Source organism: Stomoxys calcitrans, chromosome 5 (assembly GCF_963082655.1).
Source record: "Stomoxys calcitrans chromosome 5, idStoCalc2.1, whole genome shotgun sequence".
NCBI classification, from domain to species: domain Eukaryota; kingdom Metazoa; phylum Arthropoda; class Insecta; order Diptera; family Muscidae; genus Stomoxys; species Stomoxys calcitrans.
In genome coordinates, this window is record NC_081556.1 from 101140244 (window position 1) to 101157116 (window position 16873).

The 16873-nt window shown below is 40.2% G+C and overlaps 1 protein-coding gene across 1 annotated transcript in view; it reads left to right on the plus strand.

The window, feature by feature from the left end:
• Positions 1-13338, plus strand: part of LOC106089160 (putative inorganic phosphate cotransporter) — a 44845-nt gene extending 31507 nt beyond the window's left edge. The window contains exons 2-4 of the mRNA XM_059369131.1: positions 7434-7588; positions 7667-8740; positions 11855-13338. Coding sequence (XP_059225114.1) covers positions 7434-7588; positions 7667-8740; positions 11855-12079 — 1454 coding nt within the window. The 3' untranslated portion in view covers positions 12080-13338. The remainder of the gene's footprint in view (positions 1-7433; positions 7589-7666; positions 8741-11854) is intronic.
• Positions 13339-16873: the final 3535 nt, after the last annotated feature.

Consider the following 16873-nt stretch of genomic DNA (forward strand, 5'->3'; position numbering starts at 1 on the left):
TGGAAACATGTGACTTTGTTTCTTCTACTTCTTATGCCAATTATCGGAATTCGTTAAAGCCCCCAAGTTCTCTACCACATTCAAAAATGATCTCAGATAAAATGCAGCAGTAGCAGCAGCACCATTACCAGCAACAGCCGCAGCATGGATGGCAGGCAGGCAGGCATTCTCGTAAGCCAACAATCAAATACTCGTACAAACGTAAACATGCTCGTACCGTTCATACAACACAAACAACTTCTTTCATTCTTTTGGGGCTGTGTTTATTCACTTTTATTTATAGCGCTGTGGTGAGCTTTTGTTGTTGTTGTTTTTTTATTAAACGACTCACGAGTTTATCGCGCGAGTTTCAATATTATATTGAGGCTATCATACTCTCATACATGTACACCAACATGTATGGATATACTAACCAACACTCAATGCAGTATTGACGCCAACACATAATCGAGTGTGGGGAGCATAGACTGTCGTTGACTCTCTTTTGATGATAAACACTAACAGTTAATATATCGGCGATCCCCATGTGTATGCGATACAGAGATGCCAGATTAAAACAAAAATATAATGGGAGTTCAAAATCCCTATAACTAAAAATTTAATGGGAGATGAAAACAAGAAATCCGTAGATATGTTGTTTGATAAGAATTACTCAAGAAGTAAATTGGTGAGTTCAATTTTTATAAGATCTAATCAGGTTATGCACCGATTCGGACAATACATCACATATATACGAAAGCGGATAAGTGGAACGCTAAAAATGCATCTATTTTGTTTCACTTATCCGCAATTTTTAGTTAAGCGTGGTTTGGATAACTGAAACTCCTTTTCAGTTAAGCGACTTCATTTAAAGCAAATTTTTACTTCAAAGTACTAATTATGAATGAAAAAACTGAGCTTGGGAAAGTGCAATGTTCAGGGTAATCTTGAAAAAATCAGAAATAACTTCTTTCGAAATGACAATGCTTTTGCAAATTTTATTGTTGACGAAAATTGTTGTTGTTGTTGTAGCAGTTTGTTGTGTTCTATCTTTCGTCTGCTTGATTCTTGAGTGTCAAGACCCAGGAACTCTGCAACTAAAATGGGGTGCGTTCACAGGGATCTGGGTCTGGCTAGGCAGTTAAACGGGTGATGTGTATCGTTTGGTCCTTGGTTACAATCCACAAAATTTCAATTATTTTGTCTGCCAACTACTTCAACAAATACAGCTTCAATTCAATGATAAAATTCGTTGAGAATTTAAAGTTTCACACACAAATTCGGTAGTTGGTTTTTTCTCAGAGTTATTTTTTTGTGCAAATCGACAGGAAGTTAAATAATTTTGAGTTATCCAAAGCAATTTTTTCCGCAATTAACTTGGTATTTATATGTTCAAAAACCTACCGAAAATTGAGGCCAGGCTAGCAACCTACCAAATTTGGTAGAAACCTACCAAAAACGCCAACACTGTTGAGGAGTATGGTACAAAAACCACATTTCAAATGAATAGTATTTGAAAGTACTTTTACATTGACCACTAAATCCGGATTTATGGCCGTTTAGAGATTTAAGTATTAAATCCTGTGCTTTTTGCAGGTTTTATCATATAAAAATAGAACCCATTTTTGCAGGCTGAATAATCGATAAAAGTACCAAAATATGCAACTATTTTTCAAGAATTGTATATGGTTGCGTGTGATATGCACATTCATGTATACACAAGCGTACAAGCACAAGCGTACATACACAAGCGTACATACACAAGCATACATACACAAGCGTACATGCCACTTAAATCCCCAAAAACGCAGTGTAAACGGACAGGATTTGTTTTTAGATTTCTTCAATGTAAACGTGCTACGAGAGTAAATTTTTAAGGCATTTTATTAAGGGCCAAATTAATGAAACCTTAAGAATTAAAAACTAATATTTCGTTTAGGATTTTTGAGGGCAGCCATCTGGCAGCACTGTTAGAAAATCAACACATTAGTCGTATTTTCTTCTCTCTTCATGTACTCCATTTAAATTTCTCTTAAAAAGTGACATTGGCTAGAGCCAAAAGCATTGATTTAAGAGTTAGCATGTGCATATATATATTTTTCTGGATAAATCATGTGATTTGGTAAAATTAATAGAGAGAGGACATCCAGGTGGCCTTAAAGTTTAATTTACAATACCTTTGGCCATCTCCAATGGGACACATTGAACTGTAGGACTTTCCATTTTCTTTTTACCCTAGCTAGGTACGGTTTAAGTGGCAGTCTGCCATCAGACTCACTTAGAAATTTTCGTTCATTGTGGTAACACAGGAACAAGAGACAAAACGTGCCTTCTACGATAGTTCCTAAAGTTGAACCGTCCAGATCGTTGAAAAAATCCTAACAACTTGCGAATGTTTACTTTCTACCCTAACTAAGGCGCAATGTTTTTGTTAATCTTACCGCCAAGTACTGCAGTGTAATAAATTTGACATACCTTAATTCAGCGTGGTGTTTATAATCTAACCAATGCGAAAAAATTTATGACACCTTAAGAAGGCTTGTTCGGGTTCTTTTTAAACCACTCACTACACTACAGGTGATAACAAGTTTTGCAGGTAAATCAGAGGAAGCAAAAAAAATCCCTAGAAAGTAGTAAGCAATGACGTTTGAAATTTGTACTCTAATCTGTAGATAAATACGAAACAGCTGGTATACGCAACAACTAAATTGTATTATTACTATTATCTGTACCCCAAAATATGATGTCGGCATATGGAATGTTTGTTCTATATTTGTATCAGAATCTACACACAAATAAAATGAATTGTTAGTCATTTTATTAATATTTGTTAGCTAATTATCATTATTATTGTTGTTGTTCTTGTTCTTGTTATTATTTGGTGAATAAGCTAAAAAAGGTCTGCATTATCTGGTGTTGATGACACTTTGTATTTGAATAAGGAAGTGAACCATAAGCCCAAAGAATAGGGGTTGTATTCAGGGTCAGATTATCAACATGAGGGAATATTAACAAAAACTTATAACAAAATTGAAATGTTCTTAAATGTGATTTTCATAAGAAAAATATTTTTTGAAAATCACTCGAGGAACTTAATCATATGTCGAAATTTGATTTTCATGGCAAATTTTCAAAAAATTTAATTTTTTATAAGAAAATGTAAAAAATTTAATTTTTATGAAAAAAAAAATAAAAAAAAATTAATTTTTATGAAAAAAAATAAAAAAAAAAATTCATTTTTATGAAAAAAAAATTAAAAAATTTAATTTTCATAAAAAAAAAATTAAAAAATTTAATTTTCATAAAAAAAAATTAAAAATTTTAATTTTTATGAAAAAATTGTATGAAGTATACTTTAAAGAAAGTTTTTGTCAACATTTGTTCATAGAAAACTTTACAATTTATAGTTTATGCAAGGTCGATATTCTTTGTTAACACTGATTTATTCTTATACTGGATGAAGGATTTTTCTCTCAAAAACTCCAAACACTGTCTCGTCTTTGTTCTCAAGTATCCATGCTTCTACTGCATAAAATAAAACAGAAAGTTGTTGTTGTTCTTTTTGTAGCAGTCCTTGAGGCAGCAGCCCTTGACGATGAAGGAATCCATCGGGTCAATCCGGTACGCACAACCGACTGCCATGGGACAGACAGTATCAGTGTCTTGTAGAAAATGATTTTTATTTGTCAAGAAATGACTGCCCTTGAATTAATACAATAATTTAATCCACAGTATCATCTGTTCCCCAATATTACTCTTCGGATTCATGCCGATACTGAGGTAGAAGTTGACTATCTCAACAAGTTATAGTTATCAACATTCAATGCGGTTTTGGACTCGTCCTTCAGCGTTTGCTTGAATTTTTTTTTTTGTGACTTTGACTCATAATTACTTGAGGTTATCCTCGCAAGATTCGCACTCCTGCACCTGTCCTGATTCAAGATACCATACCAAATCGATTTTGTTGAACCGATAATACATCCAACACACCGAATAAATGCCTGCCGTAATATACAACCTCATTAATTTAGATTTCCCGTTGTTTAATCTGGTGGCATTTTTAAAGTCTTAGGAGTATATGAATGGAAACGAGTTTTTTGCGCGGTATCTCTTTTTAGGCAAACAAAGAATAATGAAAAATAACTGTTATGGAGCCATATCAATGCTGAAGCCATTGTGTAAATATTTCAGTCCATTCAGATAAGAATTGCGCCTTGAAGGGGCTCAAGAAGCAAAATCAGCAGCTTTATCAGTTTATGAACCGATTTGAACCATACTCAGCACAGTTGTTGGAAGTGATACCAAAACACTATGTGCAAAATTACAGCCAAATCGGATAAGAATTGCGCTCTCTTAAAACTGAAGAAGTCAAGACCCATGATCGGTTTATATGGCAGTTATATCAGGTTATGCACCGATTTTAATAATACTCAGCACAGTTGTTGGAAGTGATACCAAAACACCATGTGCAAAATTTCAGTCAAATCGGACGAGAATTGCGCCCTCTGGAGGCTCAAGAAGTCAAGACCCAAGATCGGTTTATATGGCGGTTTGTCTCAGCCTCGTTGTGTTATTGAATATTTCAGAGTATCGGAGTCTACATTTTTCGAAATCCGGACCAAAAATACCCTACCTTTCTTAGCACTTATTTATTGCCATGGTTGGGAAAGCTTATTCGTGGCTTCGGTTAAAGCATGGGCACACACAAGACCAATGTCGAAAATTTTGTTTAGTTGCAAATTATGGTTAGTATCACATCCGCCATTGAAAACCATCCAACCGTCTGTACTTTTGTATGGAAACTTTGCATCTGTGTGTTGTCTATTACCATTCCATAGCACTTCTTGTCTGAAGATTAGTCTAGATCATCCTTTTCTGTAGAAAATCCGGACATTACAGCTACAGAATTGCAAATCATGGTCTTTACAACATTAATGGGCATCGCTATAGAGAGATCTGTTCTAAATTTTCTTTATTTGTTCATTTGCTTCGTATAGTTAAAGACCCTCTTCCGCCGACCTGGCAACAATACCGATTCATGATATGATGATGATACGCATTCCCAACATGAAAGATTGGACGGCTGATGAGGCTGGACTGTGGGAACTCGAACTTTTTGATGGTAAGATGAAGACGGACCGGAAATGAGGGGTTACTCCAATGCACTTGATTCCGACTGGGGCTGCCCAAGTACTCTTATGCGAAGGGCTGAAACCGAAATTCCTGGGAGTGATGGTCAATCGTCGAAACTAAAGATTTATGTGAACAGGGCCTTGAGATTAAGGAACAGGGGCAAACGGTGTGAAATAAGGCCCTAAGCTTTGATACATGAAAAATACCAACGATAATTGGGGCTTTATATCACTTTTTAGGGTTTTATTTAATTTTTATCGTGTTTTGCATGGTGTTCTGTTTTGACTTCCAACAACTGTGCTAAGTGTGGTCTAAATCGGTCTATAACCTGATATAGCTCTCATATAAACCGATCTCTCGATTTGACTTCTTGAGCCCCTGGAGACCGCAATTTTTGTCAGATTTGGCTGAAATTTTGCACATGGTGTTCTGTTATGACTTTCAACAATTGTGCCTAGTGCGGTTCAAATCGGTCTATAACCTGGTATAGCTCCCATTTAAACCGATCTCCCGATTTGCTGCCAAGTGACTTGAGGACCTTGTTTCTACTTTTGACTTTATCGTAGATTACTGTGGCATGTGGGGAGAATGTGTAAGAGTTGTCAAATGTGACGCCAAGTATATTTGGCCATTAATCGGGACACAGCTACCAACCGGCGGTATATACACATTGTATATCTCTATCTCGGCAGGCCAATCCCCCACCTCCATTCCTTGAGCGATCCTTACGTAGCACATTGTAACCGTGACAACTGTGCAAGCTGCAGGTGTTGGTCAGCTTTGTCCCCTGGATCGCTGCGACCGATATGCTCTTCCGACTCATAAAATCTACGATCTCATCAATCTTGCCACGCAGTCCGTTGCAGTTTAACTGCAAGAACGATACACTTCCCAGCACTGACCTGGCAATAGTAGGGCTAGGGTGCTGTCGTTGCATAAATTGCCGTACGGGAGAGGTCGGGGGGTCACATAGTCCGACGACGAGGACGCCGAAGGCGACGACGAGGACGCCGAAGGCTACGACGAGGACGCCGAAGGCGACGACGAGGACGCCGAAGGCGACGACGAGGACGCCGAAGGCGACGACGAGGACGCCGAAGGCGACGACGAGGACGCCGAAGGCGACGACGAGGACGCCGAAGGCGACGACGAGGACGCCGAAGGCGACGACGAGGACGCCGAAGGCGACGACGAGGACGCCGAAGGCGATGACGAGGACGCCGAAAGCGACGACGAGGACGCCGAAGGCGACGCTTGTGACCCACTGCTGGCTATGTTCGCACAGCACCTAGCGCCATAGCCAGTATGACTATACTCCCGTACCGGTTACACCTCACCGACACCGACCGATGATGAAGGCGGTTCTGGCAAACCGAACAGAACCAGGGTCCGGGGTTCTTTTCAATCCCGGCACGAACCAGAAGCGTACGGAGAAGGCACTTCAACTTGAGGTTTCTAAATTCCACCTGTACTTTAGTTCACAATCCACCTATACGTCGAGTTAGAGAGATTGGACTCAAATGAACGGGAACAGAGATAGAACTCCACACTGATGAACTCCCGGCCTATTTCTATGGAGTTTCAACTTCGCCCATCTATGTCAGAGATGGGAATCGATGACATTTTTTAAGTAGGTGGGGTGATCGTACGTATCGAATACTTTCAATAGGTCCAAAGTCCCAAGAATTGTTCGTACACAGCGCCTTTTTCCATAAATTTCCCATTCGCGTTTTTAAATTGAAAATCGATTGCATTTAATAAACAAAATATCAATGACCCCAAAGAAAATGTGTGCCCAGCTGTACTAGCGTCATTTTAATAAATTTCCTTATAGTATTTTTTTGGTGATAAAATTGTATTTATATTTAAGAAACACTCGTCAACGACCCACGCTTTTCCGTCGCGATTATAAACATCTTAAAAAACCCAATAAAAACGACGTTGACTCTTTTTTTCTTGGGATTTCTTTTTGAGAAATTTACATTAAACTAACACTGATAACGTCGATTATAAGGCAGACAGAGGTTTCAACGAAACTGAACCCAAGAAACCCAGCTATTCCTCGTTATCTTGGCATGATTATTGTCGCTTTTTTTTGCTCGCCTGACCCTTGCGTGTATATGATTTGTATGAACATAAACATCTCAACTTTTATTCAAGCCATCCAGCTCAGATTATTATTTATTACAGTTTTCTATTTGCAGTGACTAAGGTGGCGCCTTATCGCCCTTAGTGCTACCCCTTTACCATCTCTAAGACAATGTCCCATGCGAATGTTTTAATAATTGTAGTCATTTCTCCTGTGTTGTTGTCTATTCTAGGACCCCTTATCGGCAGCCGTCACATACAATGCTTCCTGTGCTTTTGTTGCCTCTCACTGTGCTATGCGCTGAGAGTAAATTTGAGTGTGGCCATTGTGGCCATGACAGCCAACAATAACTCAACGGAAGACGATGATGATGATAATGATTTCGAGGTAAGATCCAAGGGTTTCTAATAAAAAAAAAAAACTTTGCACATATTTTCATGTATGCCTGTTTTTTTTCGTTTCTAGACTTTCGATTGGGATGCTGGCACCCGTTCCTATCTGCTGAGCAGCTTCTTTTGGGGCTACATAGTTACCCAGATACCAGGTGGTCATATAGCCCAGAAATATGGTGCCAAAACCCTGCTGCTTATTGGTGTTACACTGTGCTCTTTACTTACCCTCTTAACGCCTTTGGCAGCCGACATAGGTGGCTGGCAGCTGCTGTTTGCGTTGCGTGTCGTCCAGGGTCTGTTACAGGGCGCCGTTCATCCTGCCACCCATGCCATGTTGGCCAAATGGGCCCCCGTGGAGGAACGTGGTACTTTGGGCACCTTCTGCTATTCGGGCTCACAATTTGGCACTGTTGTCATGCTGGCCGTTAGTGGTTACATAGCCGATTCTGCAGCCGGCTGGCCCGGAATTTTCTACATCTCAGGAGCCATGGGTTTTGTGTGGGCCATTTGTTGGTTTTTCTTTGCCGCCAGTACGCCAGCGGAACACAAAAGCATCTCGCCCGAAGAAAAGAAAATGATTGAAAACTCTTTGGGTCAAGTGGATAGTACGCCCAAGGTTAATGCCCCCACACCCTGGGGAAAGATCTTCACATCGCCTCCCTTCATTTCTTTGATAATTGTGCACTGCACTCACATGTGGGGCTTTTGGACGTTGCTGACTCAAATTCCCAGCTATATGAAGGACATCATGGGTGTCGATATTAAGAACAGTGCTTTGTTGTCCTCGCTGCCGTATGCCGTTATGCTGTTGCTGTCATTCTTCTTCATATATCTGTCAAAGCTTTTGGCCAAAAAGGAAAGCATTTCCTTATCGTTTAGCCGTAAATTCTTCAATTCCATTGGTCATTGGATTCCGATGATTTCACTAATCGCCTTGGGCTATGTTGACAAGGATCACGCTACACTTGCTGTGATTTTGCTTACGCTGACGGTGGGCATTAGTGCAGCCACATATTTGGGCTTCCAGGTGAATCACATTGATTTGTCACCCAACTATGCGGGCACTCTGATGGGCATTACAAATGGTTCGGCGAATGTGATGAGTGCCTTGGCGCCCCTGGCCGTGGGAATGGTGGTAACAGATGTGGTGAGTATTAAACGAACACAAAACGAATTACGCCAATGGATTAGCCTGAAAATAAGAGAAATTGATTTAAAAAAGTATATTCTGAAAAAATAAGTCATCTGGATATTGTAGAGGTCGAATTTAGTCAAGCTCCAGTAAATGAGCAAGCTAAAGGGTGATTTTTTTGAGGTTAGGATTTTCATGCATTAGTATTTGACAGATCACGTGGGATTTCAGACATGGTGTCAAAGAGAAAGAAGCTCAGTATGCTTTGACATTTCATCATGAATAGACTTACTAACGAGCAACGCTTGCAAATCATTGAATTTTATTACCAAAATCAGTGTTCGGTTCGAAATGTGCTCGCTCTGCGCCACGCCGTTCGGACACGGCTAACACGGACGAATTTCTGCCAATTCTTCCCATCTCGTCTTCGGAAACAAATTAAATGTAAGTAGCCAATATGAGATTTCGGCCTCGAAACACTTCGGTGTTGGCTGAAAGTTTGTCGAGCTGCCTGTGAGAGATCAGACTAAAGGAAAAACCCTGAGGAAATCGAGGAATTCTCAGTCGAGCTCAGATACTCTCACGCACAAAGAATTTTAATTTAATCGCGCTCATGCACAATTGTGTGACTCTCGCATAACACGACAACTCACGTCGCACATACACATCTCTAATCTGCACATACACATCTAGAACTGCATGAGATCCAATCAGAAACGTTGCTTGGTTTTTCATTCACAAGAAAAATTTTGTTTTCTCACGCAGGCTCACGAGACAAAAATTTTACTAACGCACGACAAGAATTTTAATTCAATCATGCACGATTACGTGATTCGCGCCTAACATGACAATTCATGCGCAGTAGACCCAAAATTTGGCACTAAATAGCCACTTTGGCCAAAGCCTTGTATCGCATGCCACATAAAACCAAAGGTAGCTAGAAACACACGCACATACACACCTCTAATCTGAATCAGATAACTGCATGAGACCCAAAATTTGGCACTCAATAGCCACTTTTTAGCCAAAGCAATTGTCTGTATCGCATGCCACATAAAACCAAAGGTACCTAGAAACACACGCACAAATACAATAGAATAAGAGATGCGCAAACTTTTTAGTAATCGCTTAGAGGATTTGATTTATAATTTGTTCGACGGACATCGTGTGTTGTTTGCAAATGAACACCACCCAGATGGGTGACTCTTTAAAGTTAAACCTATCGCGGTCGACTCAAAGAGACCAAAGGTTTTCATGTGTCAAAAGTAGAACAGGGAGATTTTCCCAGCCTATGGGACTGTCTGCAAAACTCTCCTCGCCAGAATAATTGAGAGGTTACAAGATACTTGGCTGGAATTTTGAGCTCCAATCTCCAATCTGTGTGGTCGTTATCACGAGAAGCTTAGCTGTGAGATGCCGGGTGGCACCAGCTCTTGCTTAAATACCGCTCGATACGACATTGCGTATCTCCTGGTAAGGGACTTACCACCCTCGAAACTCAGAATTTATGTGGACAGTATGGCGGCGCTCAAGGCCTTAGGGTCGAGGATGGTGAGGTCAGGATGCGCGGCGGATTGTTTCGAATCCCTGGATAGGATCCGGGCCCAGGGATTCCAGGGAATGAGAGAGCGGACGAATGCGCCAGGAGGGGTTCGTCTGCGCTGGGCGGACCAGTCATCGGTGTTGCCTACGATGACTGGTCCGCCATTTGTCGAGCTACTGAACACAGTAGTTGGGATGGCCTGAGCAGAGTCGGTGACGAGGTGGGACTCGGTGTATGGTTGCCGGACTGCGAAGGCCCTATGGTCAGTCAACGACCAGAGGAGGACGAGGGAGTTGCTGGCGTTCGATAAGTGGTCTACCAGTACCTTGACAGGGATCATAACCGGACACTGTGCCATAGGCCGCATGGGGATACCGCACAACGACTACTGTAGGAATTGCCTCGATGAGGATGAGGAGGAGCCTATTGAGCACTTGCTGTGTTCCAGTGCGGGTCTGCAGAGACGTTTCTGCTGTGATCTGGATGAACTTGCGAACGTTACTCTGGTATGTTTCCAGAGGTTTGTTGGGGGAACAGGACGGTTCCGACGGTTTGTGCCACAAGCTCCGGCGCAGGTAGATCCAAGCTTGCGTGGGGACGGGCGTTTCTTCACCCCCCGCTCGAGTTCTCTAATCTTTCTGTGTTTTTTTTATTCGTGTATAACCTCCAGTCCGAGGTCTCACATCTTCTTTCTTTTCCTTTTCTCTCTCCAGGGTACCACAATGGGCCAAACTGGCGTCCGGGTGAACTCACCTTTGGTGGGCAACCCATTCAACCTAACCTCTCCCATGACCTTCTAGATACGAGTCAAATAAGGTCTGAAGCGGTATATAGCCAGATACAACTCCCATACAAACCCATCTCCCTATTTTATTTTTTGAGCCCCTAAAGGGCGCAATTCTTATTCGAATTGGCTGAAATTTTACACAATGACTTTTACTATGATCTCCAAGGTTCATTTCAATTATGGTCCGAATGGGACCATAACGCGATACATCTCCAGTAGCACAGCAGCATAAAAAAAAATCTTTTATCCTTAATTTGCCTAAAAAAAGATACCAGGAAAAGAACTCGGCAAATGCGATACATTGTGGAGGTTATATAAGATTCGGCCCGGCCCAACTCAGCACGCTTTTACTTGTTAAAGACTGTAGCGTGATTTCAACAGACAGACGGACGGACAAGGCTAGATCGTCTTAGATTTTTACGATGATCAAGAATATATACACTTTATGGGGTCGGAAATGGATATTTCGATGTGTTGCAAACGGAATGACAAAATCAATATACCTCCATCCTTCGATGGTGGTGGGTATAAAAACAGATGATTTCACAATTTTGCAGAAATATGTATGTAACAGTGAGTTGCATTAGACCCTTCCACATCCTTGCCGAGCATATTTAAGATCCGACCATATTTGGAATAGCTGCCCTATAGTCCAATCTCCCGATTTAAGATTAAGGGCTAGTATATTTTTTGATTTTTAGGTGGACTTTTGCCTTTACTTACTTTCTACTTTACACATTTTTTTTTCCTTTTATTTACTCACTGTTTTTTTTTTTCTTCTCTCCTTTCTTTTTTGCAGACCAATGTCATGCAATGGCGCATGGTGTTCTTCATAGCCGCTGGTTTCTATTTCATTGGAAATCTTCTATTTGTGATATTGGGCAAAACTAATGTACAAAGTTGGAATTCGCCCGAGGATGCTTTGGCCAAGCGCTTGAGCGTCATTGATCCCGAGACACCGGCACTTTTAACGAATGGCGAAGTGAAACCGGTCATTGTCAAAGAAAATGGCAGCCCACAATAACGCCTAAATGAGGGAGTTGGCGAAACCCTAGCACTCCAAGAACTCAACATCGTCCTTCATCAGCCTCAGCAACAGCCGTCGCCTCATTATCCTCATCAGAACAACAGTAACCCACAAATATCCATATTGTATATGAATAAGCGTACTGAAGACCTCCTTAAACGATAAGCGTAGTTAAAGCCATTATATATTTTAAAACAATTTAATTAAAAAAAAGAAAAGAAATATTATTTAAAAACAAAAAAAAAAAACTTTAGCCTGTAAGCATTGAATAGTTTTATAAGGGCAAAAGATTTATAAAGTAAATAATAAGAGAACAAAATGCAAATAAATTTTTTTTACGATACAATTTGCATTTAAGCATCACGAAAACAGAATTGTTGTTGTTACTTCAAAAGAACAGAAAAACAAGAAAAGGGCATTTATGAAATTTTTATTTTTTTTTACTATTATTTTTTTAATTATGTTGCAAAATATTTTGTTGTTTATGATTTTTTTTTATAAAAAAAGAGAAATTGAGCTTCCATTAGTTGTAATTATAAGCGAACGCATATGCCACACAATTCCTTAAATCATTTTCTAGTTTTTTTATGGTTTATTTATTTTGCCAAAAGAAGAAGAAAAAATGTCCTTTAACAGTATTTCATAAACAAAATGGAAGGAAAAATCCTCAGACATCTCCCCCAAGAAAATGCAAAACAAACAAAATCCTTGTTTATATATAAACGGACGATATTTTATTAAAAACCCCCAATGAAAGAGAAGAAACTTTTCTATTGGGTTGCCCAAAAAGTAATTGCGGATTTTTAAAAAGAAAGTAAATGCATTTTTAATAAAACTAGAATGAACTTTAATCAAATATACTTTTTTTACACTTTTTTTCTAAAGCTAAAGGTAACAGCTGATAACTGACAGAAGAAAGAATGCAAATACAGAGTCACAAGCTGTGAAAAAATTTGTCAACGCCGACTATATGAAAAATCCGCAATAACTTTTTGGGCAACCCAATATATACATAATTTTATTTTTTATTTTATTATTTGCGTTTGTACTTTAATTATTGTATAATTTAAGTGTATATAAATGCGCTAATTGTTAAGTAAATTATTTGAAAATAAAAACCAAAACCCTAATTTATAGTGGTAAACATATCCCCCCCTCACTTACCACCTACCACATAGAAAAAAATAAAGAAAACTTTGCCACAATTAAAATAAAACCATTATTCTAATATTTAAATGTGCCTTAATAGTCATAAATGAACGTTTTTTTTGTTTAGTTTAAGTCAATATTCTAAAATACACCCAACCTGCCCTCCCCCCCCCCCCCCCCCACACACACACACACACACACACACACTCTCTTTCATGCAAACAACAATTGATTGAAGAAAAAAAAAACGCGAAATATCAAAGAAGAAAAGAGTAACACAAGAAAGTGCCAATATTTGAAATAAATTTTTCGCTATGATTGAAGAAAAGACAAACCAATATTTGAAGTTTGATTTTGTACCTCACAAGGCTACCTCTAGAGGGGGCTGAACTTTAATTAGACAGCATTAGGTGGTGAAGTTTTAATTAAAACCATGGTCGTCTTTTAAAACAGATTTTTGCATGGATATCTTTAATTAAGCCGATGGAAGTGAAATAAAGTTGAATGCTATCATTGCAGTATATATTCCAACTGATTTGAGCAATATAGTCAATCTATGGGAGTTAAGATCAATTACTAAACTAACTACAAAATTTCCCATGAATATTCCACTAAGGAACAGGGGTTACTTCTCTCATATCAACAAATGCAGTCCCTTTGAAGTTTAATCCCAATAATGAGGGGCCTTCTTTTTTATGCCGAGTCCGAACGGCGTGTAGCATAGCGACAGCACTTGGTAGAGGTTGGTATTAACATGGTAGGATACTTTACAAATGTAGCCAGCATAAGTAAGGGGATAACCACCGCTGAAAATGTTGATTTTCACGCCGGGATTAGAACCCAGGCTTTTGCCATCATCTGTACCAAGATGGTCACGAAGATCAATTACATATTTGATTTCTCTAAACTGTGCAACCAATCCATTTGGGCATCTTCATACCCAATGCCTTTAGGCTTTTTCAAACTCTTTGAGTTGAGCGGACATTTTGTTAGTTCGCTCCGCAAGAATACTCTGTAACTCGTAATAGGTATAGTTATTTTTGGAAAAGATTTGAAGTCACTCAAGGATAGTTACGATAATGTTATCCATTAGGCGATTGATGATCTGTGTCTGTTTCCAGTGGAGCCCCAGGAATAGACTTAGAATGGACTCTAAAGACCCGACAGCTGCTGCGGTGGTATCAGGCCGCAGCATGTTGTCTGCTACTGAGACCTCGACTGCTGGAGCGGCAGCGCCAAGCTCCACTGGTCAGCAGGAGCTTTTGTCTAAGACGCCTTAAGGCCATTGCCGAACCTTTTTTTATTTTCGCATGCTTATAATTTTTCTAGGACATCGGGCTTCTTCGGTAAATCAAATCAGCTTGGTGATGATAGTTTTCGACAAGGGAGAAGAATAATTTGGAAGTCAATGGATCATCAGTACACTCATTGGAATTTCTTGGGTCTCCTCCGTTTTGTGACGATGCAGACTGGTATTCAGACAAGGAGACAGCCTCTCGTGTGATCTCTTTAATATCCTGCTGGTGAAGATTATACGAGATGCAGAAGTGACGATATCGATATCATAGGTCGGTCACCGGAAGTAATAGTAACTGCAGCCTTTGAAAGAATCGAAAGAGAGTCAGTGAAAATGGGTCTGGCTGTAAGTGGAGATAAGACGAAATGGATGGTCTCCACTCCCAAAAAGCCTTGCACAACCGAGCAGATAAAGAACATGGAGAAAGTTGGGAACCACAACTTTGAGATAGTCAGTAACTTTATCTAACTCGGCACCGCCGTAACCGAAACGAATGACACCAGTTTTGAGATAAAGCGAAGAATAATACTGGCAAACAGATGCTACTTTGGACTAAGTAAGCAGTTTAGAAACAAGGCCACCTTTCGACACACTGATACTACCCGTGCTGTTATATGGTGCTGAAGCATGGGTACTTGTGAAAGCAGATGAGGCAGTGCTTGGAGTATTTGAGAGAAAGATTCTTCGTAAAATATATGGACCAGTTTGCGTTAACGGAGAATATAGGCGACGTATGAACCACGAGCTGTATGACGACGATAGCATAGTTACACGCATCAAAATACAACGGCTGCGTTGGCTAGGTCATGTTGTCAGAATGGATGAAGAAGCTCCAGCAAAGAAGTCTTTTGAAGGCAAATACGGTGGTACACGCAAACCGGGAAGACCAAAAGCCCGATGGAAAGATCAAGTTGTGGGAGACACCTCGAAACTTGGTGTCAGAGATTTTAGAATGAGCGCAGAAGATCGAGGCGCTTGGAACGCTATTCTACGTTTGGCTAGTGGAAGAAATATTCTGTCATAGCCAATTAAAGTAAAGTAAGTAAGCAGGCTGGTATTGGGGCCGATACAAACTAATTACCTTCAGGGATCAACGCTCAATTGAAATTTATCGTTGCGCCCTAAAAAAAAAATATATTGGCGAGACCTGACCAGACGCACCACTGGATTTAGTCAAGAAGGAAGATATAGATATAGCAAGGATTCCATCAGATTCTAAATCCATACTTGGGAAACTAAGGAACGGTAATCCCAATCTTTCATTCACCGAGTGGAAAATTAGTAAATTGAATGAAGCTGGGGCTATCGGATGTGCGAAGAAACTCATCATGACAAGATCGAACGAATTTTGTGAAGATGAATTCCTGGCGAACTCAGAAGACGTAGCTAACGCAACGTTGGGAGAAATTCTAAATCGTGACTATGACCAAGGCCGCTTCGGCGGCACTAAAGATTCTTCTGACGGCAGGAGAATTTGACGTTTTTCTTATCCAGGTACCATGGGAATGTGGAGAAATGGTTCGTTTACTTAGGAGACACCAAGCCTGCATTCTTGCAAAGTGTAGTCTTAATGTTTTTCTTCTTGCATCGCTAAACACTGAAGATTCATTAGTTGCCAGCCTTGAAATTAATAATTCTCATTACTTGCTGGCTTCCTATATATGGCACACGATTCAGAGATACCGCCTTAAAGCGTTATGGTTTAAGCGCTTCTACACGGAAAAAAGCCTCATACGGGAAGTGGTGGTAATGCACATCACTAGATATGAGTAAGTTCGGATATAAACCAAAGTGGTGAGCTGCTTGTCAAAGTTGAAATCCAGCGTCTTGAATGAAGAAAATAAACTGATCTTTTGTAGCAGGAAAGTGTTGTTGTTGTAGTCGTTTGTTGTGTTCTATCTTTCGTCTGCTTGATTCTTTTGAGTGTGAAGACCCAGGACTCTGCGACTAAGATGGGGTGCGTCCACAGGGATCTGAGTCTGAGTCGAGTGGGTTTGGCTGGGTAGTTGAACAGGTGTATCGTTCATCGTGCGGTCCCTGGTTACAATTGGGACATAGATCTTGAACGTCGGCATCAATCCTTGTTCTGTAGGAATTCAAGGGGCTGTATCTGGAGGCCACCGTAGCGCAGAGGTTAGCATGTCAGCCTATGACGCTGAAGGCCTGAGTTCGAATCCTGGCGAGACCATCAGAAAAATTTTCAGCGGTGGTTTTCCCCTCCTAATGCTGGCAACATTTATGAGGTACTATGCCATATAAAACTTCTCTCCAAAGAGGTGTCGCACTGTGGCACGCCGTTCGGACTCGGCTATAAAAAGGAGGCCCCTTATCATTGAGCTTAAACT